We start from the raw sequence: 17,242 nt of genomic DNA on the forward strand, positions 1-17,242 counted from the left end.
TTGCCCGGTTGGCTTTAATGTAGCCTTTGAGGAGTTAGGTTTCTGCTTGCGTTGTCTTCCCACCCCTCATGAATATACTGCTTTGGGACATCCCTATAGTCTCTGACTAGATGGGGCTGCATCTGTCGAACGATAGAGAACTGGATTTTTGTAAGAAATTGTCGAACTTCAGAGAAAAGGATTTTACGGCAGACGCAGCACCCGCCCCTCTACTTCTGAGTGAATGGGTTTTTTTTTCTATTCTAAACACTGCTTGAAACTAAACTGCTTGATAGGGTGTGTGGGGTTATGCCTGCAGGGACAGCCCCTGTAGGTGTGGTTAAGCTTTTTTCCTGCCTAGTGCCTATTCCTGATAGCATAACCCTATAGTCTCTGATTAGATGGAGCTGAGTCTTTCAAACTTCAGAGAAAAGGATTTTACTGTAAGCTCTTACAAAATCAAGTTTTTCTACAGTATTTTTACTGTAGCGATATAGCCCATACTGTTAAAGTTCAAAGAAAAAAAATCTACATTGGTCACTTTGACTGACTAAAGCCTGGTACACACTATTTATTTTTTTTTTTCCGTTCAATGTAGCGGGCTAAACAAAAAAACTTAAGAGCTTGGGAGGAGATACTGCACCACAAATTTTGAATGTTAGTACAGTGATCTCCCCAGCTGAGCTATTGTGTTCTGACAGGGGAACGCCCCCCGCCAAAACACGGCCGTCAGAGCTTCCAGCCATTGGCTACCGATCATCAGACCTTTTTCGGTTATGCCCCATTGACAGAAGCCAGACCAGCTGCCATACCCACGTGCCAAACGTCGGATAGTTTCTGTTGAATCGGGCCGATCCCGCCCGATATCCGCCCTGTGTGTATGGCTCTTAAGCAAGTAAACCGCTTTCACATTTCTCTCCAGCTTGAAATTGTCCATGACTAAGGAATCTCTTAATAAGAACTAGTATAGTAAAGCTCATAACTGGCTCTTGCTTCTGGTGGGTAACGCATAGGGCTTTAATGTGCCAGCCCTACCACATATTTGAAGGAGATGTTGTGGAGATAGCAAAACTTTGATGCTCTTGAGGGATATATTTTCTAATGGGTCATACTTGACAAATGGAGATTACATGTCATAGGAACAGGTGTCCCATTGGACCCAACATGCCCTGACTGGATTTACCCTCGCTTATTTTTCTGGTGACCAGGCATGACAACTAACAAAATTGTGGTAAATACTGCGCTAACAAAAATAGTGAACAAATAGCCGCTGACACTCCAACAGACTGTGATGGCAACCAAATATAACATAAATTATGCAGCGCTCAAATGTTAAAGTGAGTACAGTGGGATACACACTGAAATGCAAAAATAAAGTCCAATATTCAAAATTAGACAAAAAAGGAAGGTGACCAGTCCCACATAGAAGAGTGAATACTTGTGATAAATCCCACACCAAAAAGAGAATATAATTCGTTCACCAGATGGCATGGACCCAAAGTACCTTACAGCAATTGGGTCATGCAGGCTGAAAGTGATGATCTCCTTGGAACAGATGGCAGAGGCTTCTACAAATTCTCCTCCAAATGGTGGATATAGGAAGGTCACTCAAGGATGGTACACGTATGGATATCTGGAAATTCCCACTCAGAAAGGTGTATGTGGGATAAATCGAAAAGACACCATAGCGTGATACCGTTTAAATGGTTTATTAAAGCAAAGAAAGTAATGCACTTACAATGAGAAGCATTCAATACAATTCGGCACTCTTGACAATCCTAACGTGTTTCATTACACATAACATTTTAAAAGGAATTAGCTTCAGGTGCTCCTTTTAGCCAAATAAACTAATAAGGGGTTGGGTCACAACAGGGGGCCTAGTACGTCCCTGTTCACCGACTTCCGGTTCGAATTTTTGCCTGAGTTCACACCTGAAATGGAGCAAAAGAAGCACAGGGCCCTTTTTCCATGCAGACCACAGCTACTTTGGGGCTGTGTGAACTGCCTCTCGCATTTCATGCGAAAAAAAACCTGCATCCAGTTTTGCATCAGTGTAAAGCCAGCCTCATAGTCTCTGTTTGTGGTTTTGCTCTTGATTTTTCAAGCAGTGGCCCTACATACAGGTGCATTAATTTCTGGAAAGTATTCACAATAATTGCTTCCATTTGGTTCTAATCTGTTTTGTATTGTTGGATAGCTGCTTTAAAATAGTAAAACTGTTTTAAGATGACTGTATGGCCTTGTATTTGCTATTATTAGGACATTGTTCTTTTGAATAGCATCCGTAAAAGTTGAAGTTTTAATTCTGTCTTTTTGCATGGTTATCTTGGTCCAGCTTGCCAAGCGTTCTGTTTGGACATGGTGGATATCTTGATGCCACTGCTCCACCTTGTCCATTCATGCTTTGCATTCATTGAGAAAATGCGCAGTGTTCTCTGAATGGCACTCTGCTACAGTGATTTCCAGTTTCTGCAGCGATACCACAGGTATGGCACCTGCATACTTGAATTGGTCCAAGCTTGACTAATGTATCTATGCAAAAAAAAAAGCCAGACCTAAACTTCAGCTTTATTTGAAACAAATTGGTATTAAGCTACAGGTGCAATCTATATTTACAGTGTTTATTTGGAATATCCTCCACTAAATTGCCATGTTTTTTTACAAAAGTTCTTATTGCAGAGTGACCCTTCAGGGAAACGTATGCTAAGATTAGTATATACAGTGGATATAAAAGTCTACTGTTAAAATGTCAGGTTTCTGTGATGTAAAATGAGACCTAGTTAAATCATTTCAAATCATTTTTACCTTAATGTGACCTATAAACTGTACAACTCAGTTGAAAAAACAGATCGTTTAGGTGAAGAAGTAAAAATATAAAAAAAACTAAAATGATATGGTTGCATAAGTGTGCACACCCTAATACTTTGTTGAAGCACCGTTTGATTTTATTACAGCATTCAGTCTTTTTGGGTAGGAGTCTATCAGCATGGCACATCCTGACTTTGCAATATTTGCCCACTTATCTTTGCAAAAACACTCCAAATCTGTCAGATTGTGAGGGTATCTCCTGTGCACAGCCCTCTTCAGATCACCCCAGATTTTCAGTTGGATTTAGGTCTGGGCTCTAAGGCTGGGCTTTTCCAAAACTTTTATCTTTTTCTGGTGAAGCCATTCCTTGATTTGGATGTATGCTTTGGGTCGTCATGCTGAAAGATGAAGTTCCTCTTCATGTTCAGCTTTCTAGCAGAAGCCTGAAGGTTTTGTGCCTGGTATTTGGAACAGTTCAGAATTCCCTCTACCTTGACTAAGGCCCCTGTTCCAGCTTAAAAAAAAAAAGCCCCAAAGCATGATGCTGCCACCACCATGCTTCACTCTGGGTATGGTGTTCTTTTGCACCAAACATATCTCTTGAAAAAAGTTCAACCTTGGTTTAATCAGACCATACCACATTTCCCCACATGCTTTTGGGAGACTCTTCCCCCCCCCCCCCCCCTTAAAAGATTTCAGTTTGTTTTCTAATTGAGTTGAGTTTATAGGTCACATTAAGGGAGGAAATAGTTCTAAAATGATTTTTCTTTTATTTATTTTTTTGGTCACTTTAGCCAAAAAATTATTTTTAATAGCATAGGGAAGGGTTAGCACCCCTGTGTAACATTTTGTTTTGCAGTCTGTGCCCCTGTTCAGATGATTTCACCTCACTTTCTGTCCCTGTGACTACTGGTTTTTGAACATTTCGGGTTGTCGTGGAAACAAGGATTGGTGATAAAGCTTCAGTGGAGACACCTTTCTCTTCCTAGTGGTAGATTTCCTCTCACTTCCCGTTCTCTCTCCTTTTGTAAGTCAGTCAGATGTATGTAATTCGGACTGTCTGTATATGAAAGGTACACAGCTGGTAAAAAAGCTCATGGCTCTTAAAGAATTGAGAAAAAAAAAAAAAGCTCATGGCTCATTTTTAGCGGTTTGTCAGTCTACTGTGGAGCATAATATATTGGCAGCTCATCTGTTACCTGGGACCCTGATTTACATATCATGCCTTCAGTCCCCAAGCAGCCACTGCTTCAGCCTGTAAAGCAGCATCGTTAAGGCAGGGTGCAGACTGTAGCATGTGCTGGCAGCATGCAGACTGGTCAACTTGTGTTCTACTCCGCTCCATCTTCTGTTATCCCCACTGCCTAGGTAATCTTAGTCTTGCACAAGAAAAGCAACGTTGTTAAATTTTATTTATCAATTGAATAATACCTTAATCCTCTGTGGAAATGAAGGAAATAATTTTAATACACCTGTATGATGATTATCTTGCATCTCTACACTATATTACCAAAAGTATTGGGACGTCTGCCTTTACACGCACATGAACTTTTATGGTATCCCAGTCTTAGTCCGTAGGATTCAATACTGAGCTTGCCCACCCTTTGCAGCTATAACAGCTTTAACTCTTCTGGGAAGGCTGTCCACAAGGTTTAGGAGTGTGTCTTTTGGAATGTTTCGACCATTCTTCTGGAAGCGCATTTGTGAGGTCAGGCACTGATGTTGGATGAGAGCCTGGCTCGCAATCCTTGCTCGAATTCATCCCAAAAGTGTTCTATTGGGTTGAGGTCAGGACTCTGTGCAGGCCAGTCAAGTTCCTCCACTCCAAAGTCACTCATCCATGTCTTTTTGGACCTGGCTTTGTGCACTGGTCTAAATCATTTGGTGGAGGGGGGATTATGGTGTGGTGGCGGTTGGGTTTGGCCCCTTGGTTCCAGTGAAGGGAAATCTTAAGGCCTCAGCATACCAAGACATTTTGGACAATTTCACGCTCCCAACTTTGTGGGAACAGTTTGGGGATGGCCCCTTCCTGTTCCAACGTGACTGCACACCAGTGCACAAAGTCCATAAAGACCTGGATGAGCGAGTTTGTGGTGGAGGAGCTTGACTGACCTGCACAGAGTCCTGACCTCAACCTGACCGAAAACCATTGGAATGTATTTCTCACCAAAATGGAATTACTCTTTAAGCGAGTATATAAATGACCATCCACACAACAGCTTTTGTCCTTCAAGAACGGGTCAGCAGTAATGGCTCCCATATTTCTTGTATGTTGTGCAAGTCTGATCTGTCCCATTGGTGTAGATATTGTAGGTTCACAGTGTAAAAGTTCTTAATTTTAATCCAGGTGGGTGTGGCTAACTTTGCATAAAAACCCTCATTTATCCAAACACATGCCTTCTATACCCAAGTGAAATATTTAGAACAATATTTTTTTATTTTAAAAAAAATATGCACTGCTTCAAACACCTGTTAGAATAATTTTATGGAAACCGTAGTTGGCTCCCTTCAATCTAAACCTTTTTTATTTTTGACACTTTTTGGGGACCAGTGCTAAATAATATGCACTGTTACTGTATAAATGATACTGGCAGGGAAGAGGTTAACACTGGGGGGGGGGGGGGTGTGATCAAGGGGTTAAATGTGTTCCCTATTGTGCTTACTGTGTGGGGGGATGGATTGACTGGAGGCAGAGAGCGAGCGCCGCCTGCTTTGTTTACATAGGCGGGCAGCTCTCCTGTCATCAAAGCCGATGATTGCGGGAGGTCGGCGGCGATCGAGCCCGCTCCTCCCATGGTCTGGCTCCCGCTGTGCCTAATCACAGCCGGAGCTCAGCTCTGGTGGCGAAACCACACAATCGCGTAGATCTACGTGATTATGTGCAGCCGAGCCGCCCTGCCGCAGTAAATATGCGTGGGGTGGTCGGCAAGCGGTTAAACTTTCTTTCACGTCCACAGATCATTGTTTAGATGCCAGTCCTTTTTGTAAAATAGTTTGCGTCTTACCATAATACTGCACTGGCAGACTTGAATGCTAAATTACTGCTTTTACCAGCTTTGTGATCTGTAACAGGGCTGTCTTGTCATAGAAGGAAAAATACAAGCACATGGAGATCTTCTGTTCAGCTAATGCTGGCCATTTAAAGTCTCTTCAAAGACTGATTAAAATCTTAATTATGTATTATGAAACAGTCTAGGAACCCCTTTTTTGAAATGGCAAAGGCTTATGGATGGAAGTATTTATTGTCTGATGTAATAATTGGTAACCGTAGCCTGCTTCCAACACGCAGGTGCTGATTAAGCTAAATGCACCAAGTTGGATTCTGTAACCTAGCAGTCTCCTCACATTCGAACGTTGGTGTGGCATTATCAGGGAAAAATCGAGCCTTTTTTGAAAAGCAACATTATGTAATGTATTGATGGTACAACTTTTATAGGGATGCTTTTGAAAGCTCAATTTCTAATGTTGGATTTGTTGGTCCATATATAAAACATCAGTTTGTGCACTTTGCACGCAAGGTGTTTGTAATTCAGGTCACATCATTTTATTCTATTTTGAACTTTTCAGAGTAATTCTGCAGTCCAGTGTGCAAAACCCCAGATCAGATTTAACTGGCAGTTCATCCTTTACAAAAAGGACCACCAGGTCTTCTGCAGGGAGCAGCACATTGAGAGGGTAAGCTTGTACTTCCCGTCCTAGCATGTCAATGGTCTTGGTCTTTTACGAGGCTTATTTGTGGAGACCTGGTTTGAGCAATGTTTCTAGCAATTTAAAAAGAGGGGGGAACACCCACATAGATTTATAATGCACACTTCAGTTTTACCTTGAGCTCAAAATGGGCAGCTGTTCGCACCAGTAAGAAAAAGCAACTCTCTAAGATAAGTTTTAACTTTGCTTAGCTGCAGTCTACTTAATCTAGTTAACTTCCAGCATATGCTGCATCTATATGACTCTAAGGTTTATAGACGATACACAGGGTACTGTGATAAATGAATCCTTTGTATTGCTTAAAGTACAGATCTCGAATTGTAACGTTTAATACCCACAAAGGCATTTTCTTCCTACGTAAACTTGTAGTATGAGCGAGAGCTTCAATGAAAGGGCTTTTTTAATCGAGGTTCCTGTACTTTTCTTTGAAAAGCATTCAGCTGTGATTTTGTTTTATCTGGAAGTTAATAGTGTTTTCCTTTACAATAAAGCCCTTCTAAATCATAGAACCAGCTGTGGTTTTTGAGCAGCTTATATACATTTATTTTGCTGAAAAACAGGTTGCAGTGTTTAGGAACAATATAAAAAGTGCAGTATGCATTATGTTAGGGCTTTAAAGTTGCACTCTTATCTAGGTGGATAATGCAACCTTCTCTGTTTTTAATTATGACTGTGTAAGAGTGACAGTTTCTTCTTTCCACCACCCAAGCTTCTGATTGGACAGTGAAAGAGCAGCAGCAGGCTGATGAGGTCAGCACCCTACATGCACTGTGCTTCTCTTATTAGCATGTTCCTTGTCAGTACCTTTTGCTTGCAGTACATAGAACAGGTCCTACCTGTACCTCTTCAGGCTGAGTGCTGCTGTATAGGTGATTGCAAGAGACTTGTCAAATGCAAATGTTCTATTTGCCTGGCATTCAACTTCAAATATTCATACTCAAAGTAGAACCGTCTAACTGTAATTTATATGCATTTCCATATAGTATGTTACTGTGCTTTCAGTTGAAAAATGTATTTTGGGGTTAAGGGTCATAAAGCTATATGTCTGTGGGATTTGAAATCATGAGCAGTCTACAGCTTCATATATAGTATTCTAGATTTATTTATTGTTGATCTCCGACTTTATTTTTTTTATTTAAAGCGTTTACCTTACAAAAAAAATAAAAATCTGTTCTCTTAAAGCATGTTATACAGCACAGTACTTGTGCTGTGTCATTTGCCCCCCCCCCTGTAACACCTAAACAACCTGGCTAATACTGCCAGTTGCCCTCCTTCCTGTGTACTGACCACAGTGTATCATGGCTTCTGAGCCCGGACAATGTGGTCAGTGTACATGTCGTCATCCGCAACCCTAAACTGTCCTCCAGCTCTCTCCCCTCTCCTCCCTGCCTGTCTGCCCGTCAGTGTCCGCCCCCTCCCCCTGCTCTCATAATTATTTTAAGATTATGAAAGCCCCTCTATAATCTAACACTAACTGCCCCTGTGCCTGTGTTATAGAAAAAATATGCGATCTGTACCTAAAAGACGAGTGGCTCCCGGTGATCACATGATCACTTGGCTCTCTTTCCCCTCCTCCCCGGCTGACGTCAACTGCAGTGCTCGGGCCCGCCCGCTGGAGCGGTCAGAGGAGAGATCTAAGGAGTCAGCTGAGCGCCGGGAGCCACTCTGATGTAGGTACAGATCGGCATATTTTCTCTAACACAGGGTCAGGAGCGCTTAGTGTTCTTTTACAAAGGGGATTATACAAGTGGCTTAACAAACACTTAAACATCTTAAGGTTAATACTGTAGGTTTTTCACCTATTTGAAATACTTCAACCATTAATAATGTTTGTGAATTAGTTTTACTATGGAATACTGCACAATGCATTTCCCTATAGAACAGATCCTTTGGCCTTCTTGCTTAGAGCATGTCAAATGGCAGCAGTATAGAATAATATATTTTGTGTTGTCGGTACCCTTCCACAACCTGATGCTTTAAATTTTCTACTACAACTCAATGCCTTCTGAATGTATTAGTTGTGATTGTTTTAGTTTAATTGTTTTTCTGTGCTTTCACATCTGATATCCTCTATTAATCATTTTACTCTCTTGAAATTTCTCATAACAAAGGCTTTCACTTGTTTCATTACTTGTTACCATTCTTTCTACTTTCCCCACAGCGTGAGTCCTGAGCGGAAGAAAAGGATTGCTTTGCACCAAATGCGCTTAATGAAATTATGGTACTCGCTGGGTTCTGCTTCTCTTTTGCCTGCAATATGTGCTAGATCAGCTCTTTCAGCCTTCCTAAATCTTGCTTGTCTGTGCCGCTCTTAATCTAATGCAGCAATATTTGATTGGAAACCAAGAAAATCATCAGTCTCTTGTTTTGTGCACTTATTTACTGATTTTCATTAGTGTACCTCACAAGTGTGTTACTTGGTTTAGTTTTTGTCTGTGTGTGTGTTTTTTTTATTTTTTTTTTTTACTTTTTATTTTGGAATTTCACCAAACATTAGTTTTTCTGTATGTTTGATCATTGTTTTGGATTCTAATTGGTTATAATATTTTCTTTTTTAACAGCCACACTATTCCTCGTGCTCGGACAGTGCTACGATAAGTGGAGCTGAAGGCCTTTTAAAATGAAGGAAAATATATCGTTGGAAGAAAAAAAGACTTCCCAAATTGTAGAACCTCAGTTTGCCTTTATTTACCCTCCATGTAAAGGATCCACTGTTATACATCCGCTTCTTCACCAGCAACCAGAGCGATCCTTATCACTAGACTATTGCAGTCTACATGTCCAGTGCTTATTAGATACTCCAGCTGTTGTGGCAGGCTCCAGCATGCAATAGAGCACTGCCCGCATATAGCATGTATATAGCGATGGCAATCATTTTGGTGGATTTCAGTGGGACCCAAGCACCAAGGGATTTGACATCATACTACACATTCCATCATCCTGTAATTTTTTATTTTTTTTCCTTGTTTTAAAAGGAGACTCTTCACAATAGTGTGTGTGTATATATATAAATGTAAATATACAGTACATAACCCCGCTTGTTTGAATGCTCATGATACCAAAGGATGATCTTCTTCTTTTTTTTTTTTTTTTTTTTCTGTTTTATACGTGGAAGCTGGAACACGGCTAGAGAATGCAATGGTAACTTCTAAGGACCCCATGTAATAACTGTGTAACTGGAAACCTTTCAGATCAAGGCATTTGTTAATTTGAAAAGTCGAGACTAATGTAATTTGGACTGACATTTTATCCACAGATTTTTATATAGTCTAAGAAAATATTTTTCCAGTTTTTTTTTTTTTTTTGGTTACTTTTATTTGACAACTTTGTATGAAAGGATAACTTAAAAAAATCACACGTATGTTTTAACTAATTTGTAATGTGTATTATTTTTTTTTCTTTCTTTCTTTTAACGCAGCATCTTAAAGATTGTTTGTGATGCATGGTGTAACTAGGTGCATATGCAAACAAGGTGCAACTACCCACAGTCCCAATTTACTAGAACTAAGAAAGGACACTTTAGTGATATAAACCTGGTGACCATGGCCGTATCATTGACACTAAAGGCCAGGATCCCCCCCCTCCAGGCTTAAAACCAATTGCTCGGTTTTAATATGAAAAGAAAAATAGACCCAACACATAGGCAAAACTCTTTTTATACCATAATGATCAGTTCTGCTAGTCTTAAAGCTGTTCTCCAGGTAGAAATCTTTATTTTAAAAAGCTTTTACTACAGGGCATGTTCTGCAGTGTGTGCGGTCGATCTTAATTAGTAAATGCTGCATGCGAACTCTGCCTAAGGCAGTGTGTCCTGTTGAGCATTTTACCCTATCTGTGCGCTGGGTGATCAGTCTCCCTGAAGGGGAGAAAATAAATTGAATTATAAGCAGGCAGGACCTTTATTGCAGAAGAAACATTCTACATCCCTTCTGTAGTAAATCAAATTACACCAACACAGGAGCGCAGGTAAGTACTTGTGAACTTTTAGTTTACACTTTAATCCCCTTTGCAGGTTCAAGGCATGCCTACATGATGTATAGTCCTATAGACTCATTATCCCTGCACTGCTAGAAGAACTCATGGAACCGCCTTACTTTTTAAAATATACTGGTTTACTGTGGGTTAAAGCTACAAAACAGACTAGGGCTGGGAGGCTCTCAGCCATTCATAGGCAGCTTTATATTCTGTGAATACAAAGCTTCCTCTGATTTGCACACCTCTCTGCCTGAAGCTTTGTATTCATTCACAGAATACAAAACTGCATCTATATGGCTGAGCACAGCTTAGCCTGGAGACCAGCAATGTTTTTACTGAATGTAGCTGAAGTTATATAAGATTCATACAGCACTTAGTGCAGATAATAGTTCACTTGGACCAGGTTGGTTCAAACAAACTATTTAAAGTGACATGAAAACTGGAGATCAGCTTTAAGTCCGAGGTGTATGCCAACTTTATTTACAATTGACCCTTTCCGGAGTGCATGCTCTTAATCGTGGAAAGCTTTATAAAAAAAAAAATACAATGCCTACTGTAAATGGACAGTGGAGGCACATAGCAGCTGCACAACTCTCAGATCAGAGCACACCTGAAGTGTAACAATAGCTGTTCCTAAAGTTTCTTCCCTGCACTCCCTGCTGCTTTGTAGAAGTGCTAAATCCTAATCTGTTTTTTTCCTCGTGATGGTGTTCTAGCCCTGTGATTTGCCACTCAGGACTGAACACTGGAAAAAGGTTATATGCTCTGCTATAGCTGGCAGACCTAGGTATTTACCAAGTTTTCCAATGAAGAGGCAGGAATGCACAGTGAAGGTGTGCATTTGCAGATGTTGCCTTCTGATGAAGCACCGTTGGGTGGGCTATTTCTATAAACGAGCAAGGCTTCTGCATATAGGTGATTATGTGACAGTGCTGGGCCCAAGTGAGGGGGTGCCCATGGGCAAATTAAAATCTCTCCAAGTCACGCATTAACTTTCTTACATGTACATCTGTAATGTTGCAATATTGGAAGAACCCTATAGGTTCACAATGTCCCTGCTGTGATACAGTTTTTACCATTTTGACCTAAAATGAACTAAGAGAGGAACTACACCCTTGTCTTGAAAATTACAACAAAGGTACCTTTTAAAAAAAATGTTTAATGTCAGTTTACAAAAACTTTAGATAATTGCAAGAGTTTTATTATTTGCATACCTTATTTTCTTTCCCTTACCATTTTTCACACGGTGGTTATTTTTATCAAGGCCAGGTGAATTCATCTCCCTTTTACTTCCTGGAACTCTGCATTGCCTCTTGGATCGTGTGGCTGTGCACATCTTCTGAGGGGCAGGGTACTGATGGTATAGCCTTCCCAGCATACCACAGAGCTCACGGCTACATCACCAGTGCTCCACTTAACCAGGAAGTGGAAAAATAGTAATTGTACGTGTAAAAAAAAAAAACAGTTTAACAAATGTAATGTGATTTCATCTCTCTGGGTGAGCTACATGTTGATAGAGATTTTTTCTTTTTTTTTTTTTGTGAAAGGGGAAAAGGTCCACTTTAATGCTCTATTCACATGGCTTCAGCCTGTATGTTAGCAGTGTGTACAGCAAGCTTTCAGCAGGTTTCTTACCTCTTTAAAGTGATTGTAATAAAAGAAAAAAAAAAAAAATGACATGTACAAACTTAGTTACATGTTAAAGCTGCTTGTTATGGGGGCACTCGAGCGGGCTCGATCCCGAGCTGTGCTCTGTGTCCATAGACAGGCCTTCCCTTGCTCGCTTCTCACAGGATTTGATTGACAGCAACAGGATCTAATCGCTCCCACTGTTGCCTCCATATCCAGTGCCGAGAGAGTCGCTGCTCTCGGGCACAGTGCTGGATCAGTATTGGGTTCAGGTATGTATAAGTATGGGGAGGCTGGGGAGGGGAGAGGAGCTGCACACAGGATTTTTTTACCTAAATGCAGAGAATGCATTACATTTTGAAAAAATCTGTTACTTTTACAACCCTTTTAAAGTGGTTTGGCTCCAGTTTAGGAATATATTAAAAAAAAAAAATATATATATATATATATATATATAATATGCTTGACTGTCAATATTCATATTAATGTCTGTTTTTTAATATCCCTAACTTGTATCTGAATAAAGTGTATGTCAGGACAAAATCCATGCAGAGACCCAGCAAGTACAGAAACATCTGATTTGCCAGAACTGAATTCAGCTCCTGTGGGCTGGCAACACAAAGCATTTTTGTGGATTGGGTGGTTTCATTTCTGCCTAATTATCTTTTGGCAAATTAATTCATACCCTTCCCCCCCCCCCCCCCCCCCCATTCTCCACAGGATAGAGCACAATTTTTCTATGAAACCAGTTAAGGCCCAGGAGAACTAATTGGACTTCTTGAGATAACAAAATCATCATGTGCACACTTTCTGTGCTAAGGGCAAAATACCTGTTGATCTTATCAAAAATTCCAATGGGTATAACAAAATGTTTCCAATGGTATATTTAAAGGAGTAAATAGGAAAAGGGTTTGCATGCCCTTTAAAATGATTCAACAAGCTTCCCCAAAGCCCTGCAAATGCACACACTGCTCTTGCATAAGCTGATGCAAGGCCTTGGCCATTAAGTTGCCTTTGGTGCTTCTGTCATCAGATTAAAATGCTATTATTCTACATAGAGAAGGTTTATTTAAAAGCTGTTCAAAGATCATTGAGGTGTAAAGTGCAGTAACCCATACTAACCAACCGAAGGCCAGTTGATTTGGCTCTACGGTACTTAAAAAAAAAAAAAAAATAAAATGTATCTGCCTTGTTAATTGGCAGATGTGTATACATGACAGTCTGTAGTAGACCTCTGATGATTGCTGGTGCAATGCTTTCCAGGCACCTTTTAAATAAAAAAAAAAAAAAAAAACTACAAAAAGTGACCTTATTCAAATAACATATGATGGTAATGAAAACTTGGTTGTTTGGATATGGATTTTTCCAATTGCATATGATGGTAATGAAAACTTGGTGGTTTGGATATGGATTTTTCCCTACTAAGTATATAGGCAGCTGATGGCTTTCCCATAAATGCCGAACTTGCACTTAAGTTCTTTCTTCTTGTTTGCAGTCAGTCTGCCCAGCTATTATGTAAAAAGTAATTTAGGATGTGCAGACAAGCGCATCATATTTTTATATTTTATTTACAGCAGCTTGAATTTTTGTCATGAAGGTTTCACTGACGATTACCTACTTAAGCATATAATGAATAATGAAAAAGCATTATGTTGAAGTGATAACGTTTTAGGTTTAGCAGAGATTTTCCATAGACTTGAATAGCCTAACCAAACAGTGTAGACAAAAATCCTAGCTATGATCTCCAAAGTTCTCAGCTCAAAAGATTTTCCCCTGATAATAGCATGGAATTTCTGGCCTAAAAACATAATTTTGCATTTTTTTTTTTCTTTTCGTGTTTAATTTGATTGGACTCCAGTAGCCCAGGAAAAACTCAGGGATGTAAAGTGTATGAGCAACTCAAATGTTTGTAATGGCAAGATAGTTTTCTGTACAATGGAATCTAAGAATGTGTTCTTCGACATGGGCATTGTCCGACTGAAAATAGAAGCACCTTTTAGGCTGGGGTCACATTTTATAGTGACATGGATGTGTTTTTCCCCGCATCCAAATCGAATGACAAACACAGGAGACCGACTCTGAAATCTCGGGGGCGGCTGCAGATTGCACCAAGGGTCCTGTGCGTCTCTGGCTCAGTTTCAGGTCTGAATTCGGGCCTGAAACAGAGAACAGGGATGCACCGCCCCCCATGCTGTGAGCTGCATCCAAATTTAGTGTGAACCCAGCCTTAATCCTTATTCATGTCCCTTAAATACTTTCAATGTTTGTGTGCCTTTTTGTTTGTTCATTGGTCTTAATGGAAGGGGATCTTCAAGCATCTTGATTTTTAGAAAATTGTATATTTGTAGCCATATTTTTAAACCTAAATAAGCTACTGAAAGGATATTTTGCAGAAGGTATTTTTATGAAAATGAGATTTAGAAAGTGACTGCTAAATAAATGTATGAAAACTTTGTGTTGGTTACATGTGTCCTTTTTATACATAAACCAGAAAAATGTAATTGCATAAAACAAATTAAAGCAAACCAGTGAAAAATTATGTGGTGTGTTTTTTTTTTTTTTCCTTTGCCCCTGCTTTCTTTGTAATTGCTGTGTCCCCTTAGGTAAAAAGAAAAAAAAAAATATATGAATATTCTCAATTACCCTTGTTAACAAAACATGTGAGAAATCCAAAGTTTTAAGTGTCCCTAGAAGAAGAGTTAAGGGGAAATCTTGCAATGAGGTAACCTGTTCTAGAAACTAAGAGGGACAATTGACATGGGGAAAAGAGGGGGGGGGGGGGGGGAATTGAGACTTTGTGATACCAAAGGGGATAAACTGTGTTTCTCTGTCGCTCATTGACAGACGTAGTCCTCGTTGATTCAACACACTCGGGTTATGCTGCCCTCTACAGGAGTAGGACTAGACAGGAAAGAAAACGTTCTGGCCACACCCTAGGGGCAGTCCCAGAGGGTATATCCTCTCACTTCCTGCTCTAGCAAATCAGTTTTTTTCTGTCTAGTTAGGAGTAAGGACCTAGATACCTTGCTGGGATCTTCGGTCCTGGCAGGATTTCTTTCTTAGAAAAATTTTTTAGACCGCTTTTTTCTCCAGTGTTCCTGTGAGATCTTCAAGCAAGAAAGCTGAACTGGGCGATGGGCTGGATGTTGAGATCCAGTGGTCACCCCAGTTCAGCCTACGAGCGCATGCAGGCCATAGCTCCGTGCTGGGTCGGCCGCGACATAGTCCCACTGGACGGGGACTGACCCTGCGAGTTAAGTCTTGCTAAAACGCCAAAGACCATGAGTCACGGCGTCCGGATTGGTCGACAGCCCTCCCACGTCGGTGGAGAGGGGTACTGTCAGGAGTTGGCGCCCGCCTGGTTCCGGTATGGTGAGTAGTATGTTCCCCCTTTCCCCCTGACGGGTCTTGTGGTGAATGCGGGCCCCTCTCTGTAATGGTAAGGATGGGTCTTCCCTCTATCCTATAACATGTCACAGATCCCCCTGTTTGAGTGTGATTTTTGTGAACAAGAAGCCAGGAGGCTTGGTTTGGGAGCTGACAATCTAATTGCAAAGATGTTAAAATGATTGAAGTCAGGGGCAGTACTAGAACTTTACTGTGATAGTGTAAGGTATCCTACCTATCAGAAGCCACAGGGCGATGTCTATACATGTATACTGCATTCCAGATCATTCCTCCAGCTAAGCAGATGCCTCCCGACGGCCACGGACCGCATACGGCCCGCCAGGGTCCAGTACCGCCGACCATGCTGACCACCATGAGGGTGAAGGGTTGTGAGGCTGAGATCCTTCTGCAGACATGCCGCTATTCTGTGCAGGCCGTCGCCATTGTCTGGTAGTTCGCACGAGGCCGCCATTTTGGCGTAGCCTCGTGTCTCCAGCATGGGGGCGGCCATGTTTGAGGTGATTCAAACACCTCATGGAGCTAGGGGAGGCGCCGGAAGGCGTGCAGAGGGGCGGAGCCGTCTCCTTTCTTCCCGGGAAGCCAGCCAAAAGACTTCCTGTCTGTTCTAGACAATGCTGAAACAAGTTGCATTTTGAAACTCTGAGCAGTAAGTGGTGAGCTTTGGGGTCTATCTCTCTCTCTCTCTCACTCTAAAGGGGTCCCTAAGCAGGCAACACTGAGGGGCTTTGTGGCGCTGGGGGTCTGGAAAAAAAAAATATATAAAATTTTATTTCTTTTTGGCAAATTGATTTTTTTCCGGGCAATATCTGGAATTATCATGGACCATGCCACACAGGTACCCCCCCACCGGTTTCCCTCGGGGGGGCCACGGGACCCGCCAGTGCACAGAGTATGGATGCATTCACAGCAGTTTTGAAATCTTTGGTGGCTCGGGTGGAGACGGCCTGTCAGGAACGGGGGTCAAGAAAGCGACACCCCCGCCTACCCCTATATCGTCTGAGACTTCAGATTCAAATGCTGAGATGGTTATTGCAGCTGCAGGCCCCTCTGCAGGGGCTGTTATCTCAGGTAAGGTTCCCTCAGACAGTGAGGAGAACGTTCATGCTTCCGCCATAAAAATCAGGAAGAAGCATTGGTGGACGCACTAGTTGTGCGGTTCGGGAAACCTTAAGACTTGAGGTTTTTCCGGCAGAGGCAAATAAAAAGGAATTTCCCTTTTGGTACTAGCAGACCCACCAGGACGGTGAAGGTTTTTTCTTTACCCAAGTGTTTGGGTAAAAAGATTAAAGAGGTATGGGATCATTCTAAGCGTACCTTTACTAGTTCCAAGCGCATTACTAGACGCTATCCGTTTGAGGAATCCCTCATTAAGAAATGGACGGTATCACCAGTGGTGGATCCACCAATTTCCAGACTGAATAAAGCCACGTTTTTTTTCAGTGGAGGACGCTTCGTCCTTTAAGAATTCGGTGGATCGGAAGGTAGAAGCGGAGTCCTGCACTATCCTTTCCCTGATAGGATCAGCCTTTAGACCAGTTATTGTCATTTGATCTAGTTCTCAGACATTTACGGAATGGGTGAGATTGGTGCGCCAGGACCTGAAGGGGAAAGGTATCCCCCAGGCAACATCTGTTTTGATGGAACAGATTATATAAGGACTACAGGTTCTCTGTGACGCAGCCTTGGATGCTACCCCCCTATTAGGGCATGCATCTATGTCAGCGGTAATACTCAG

General features: G+C 41.4%; 1 protein-coding gene across 4 annotated transcripts in view; it reads left to right on the forward strand.

The window, feature by feature from the left end:
* CDC14B (cell division cycle 14B) overlaps positions 1–9,096 on the forward strand; it is a gene marked incomplete at its 3' end in the record, with an annotated part of 185,714 nt that extends 176,618 nt beyond the window's left edge. For 2 of the 4 annotated variants that reach the window (XM_082245532.1, XM_082245533.1), the window contains exons 13-15: positions 6,355–6,462; positions 8,657–8,716; positions 9,057–9,093. In XM_082245532.1, coding sequence (XP_082101658.1) covers positions 6,355–6,462; positions 8,657–8,716; positions 9,057–9,093 — 205 coding nt within the window. Of the gene's footprint in view, positions 1–6,354; positions 6,463–8,656; positions 8,717–9,056 lie in introns of those variants that run through there. The other 2 variants (XM_082245535.1, XM_082245534.1) reach the window with 2 other exon arrangements.
* Positions 9,097–17,242: the final 8,146 nt, after the last annotated feature.

The sequence above is a fragment of the Pelophylax lessonae genome, assembly GCF_965119305.1.
Source record: "Pelophylax lessonae genome assembly, chromosome: 1".
In the NCBI taxonomy this organism is placed as follows: Eukaryota; Metazoa; Chordata; class Amphibia; order Anura; family Ranidae; genus Pelophylax; species Pelophylax lessonae.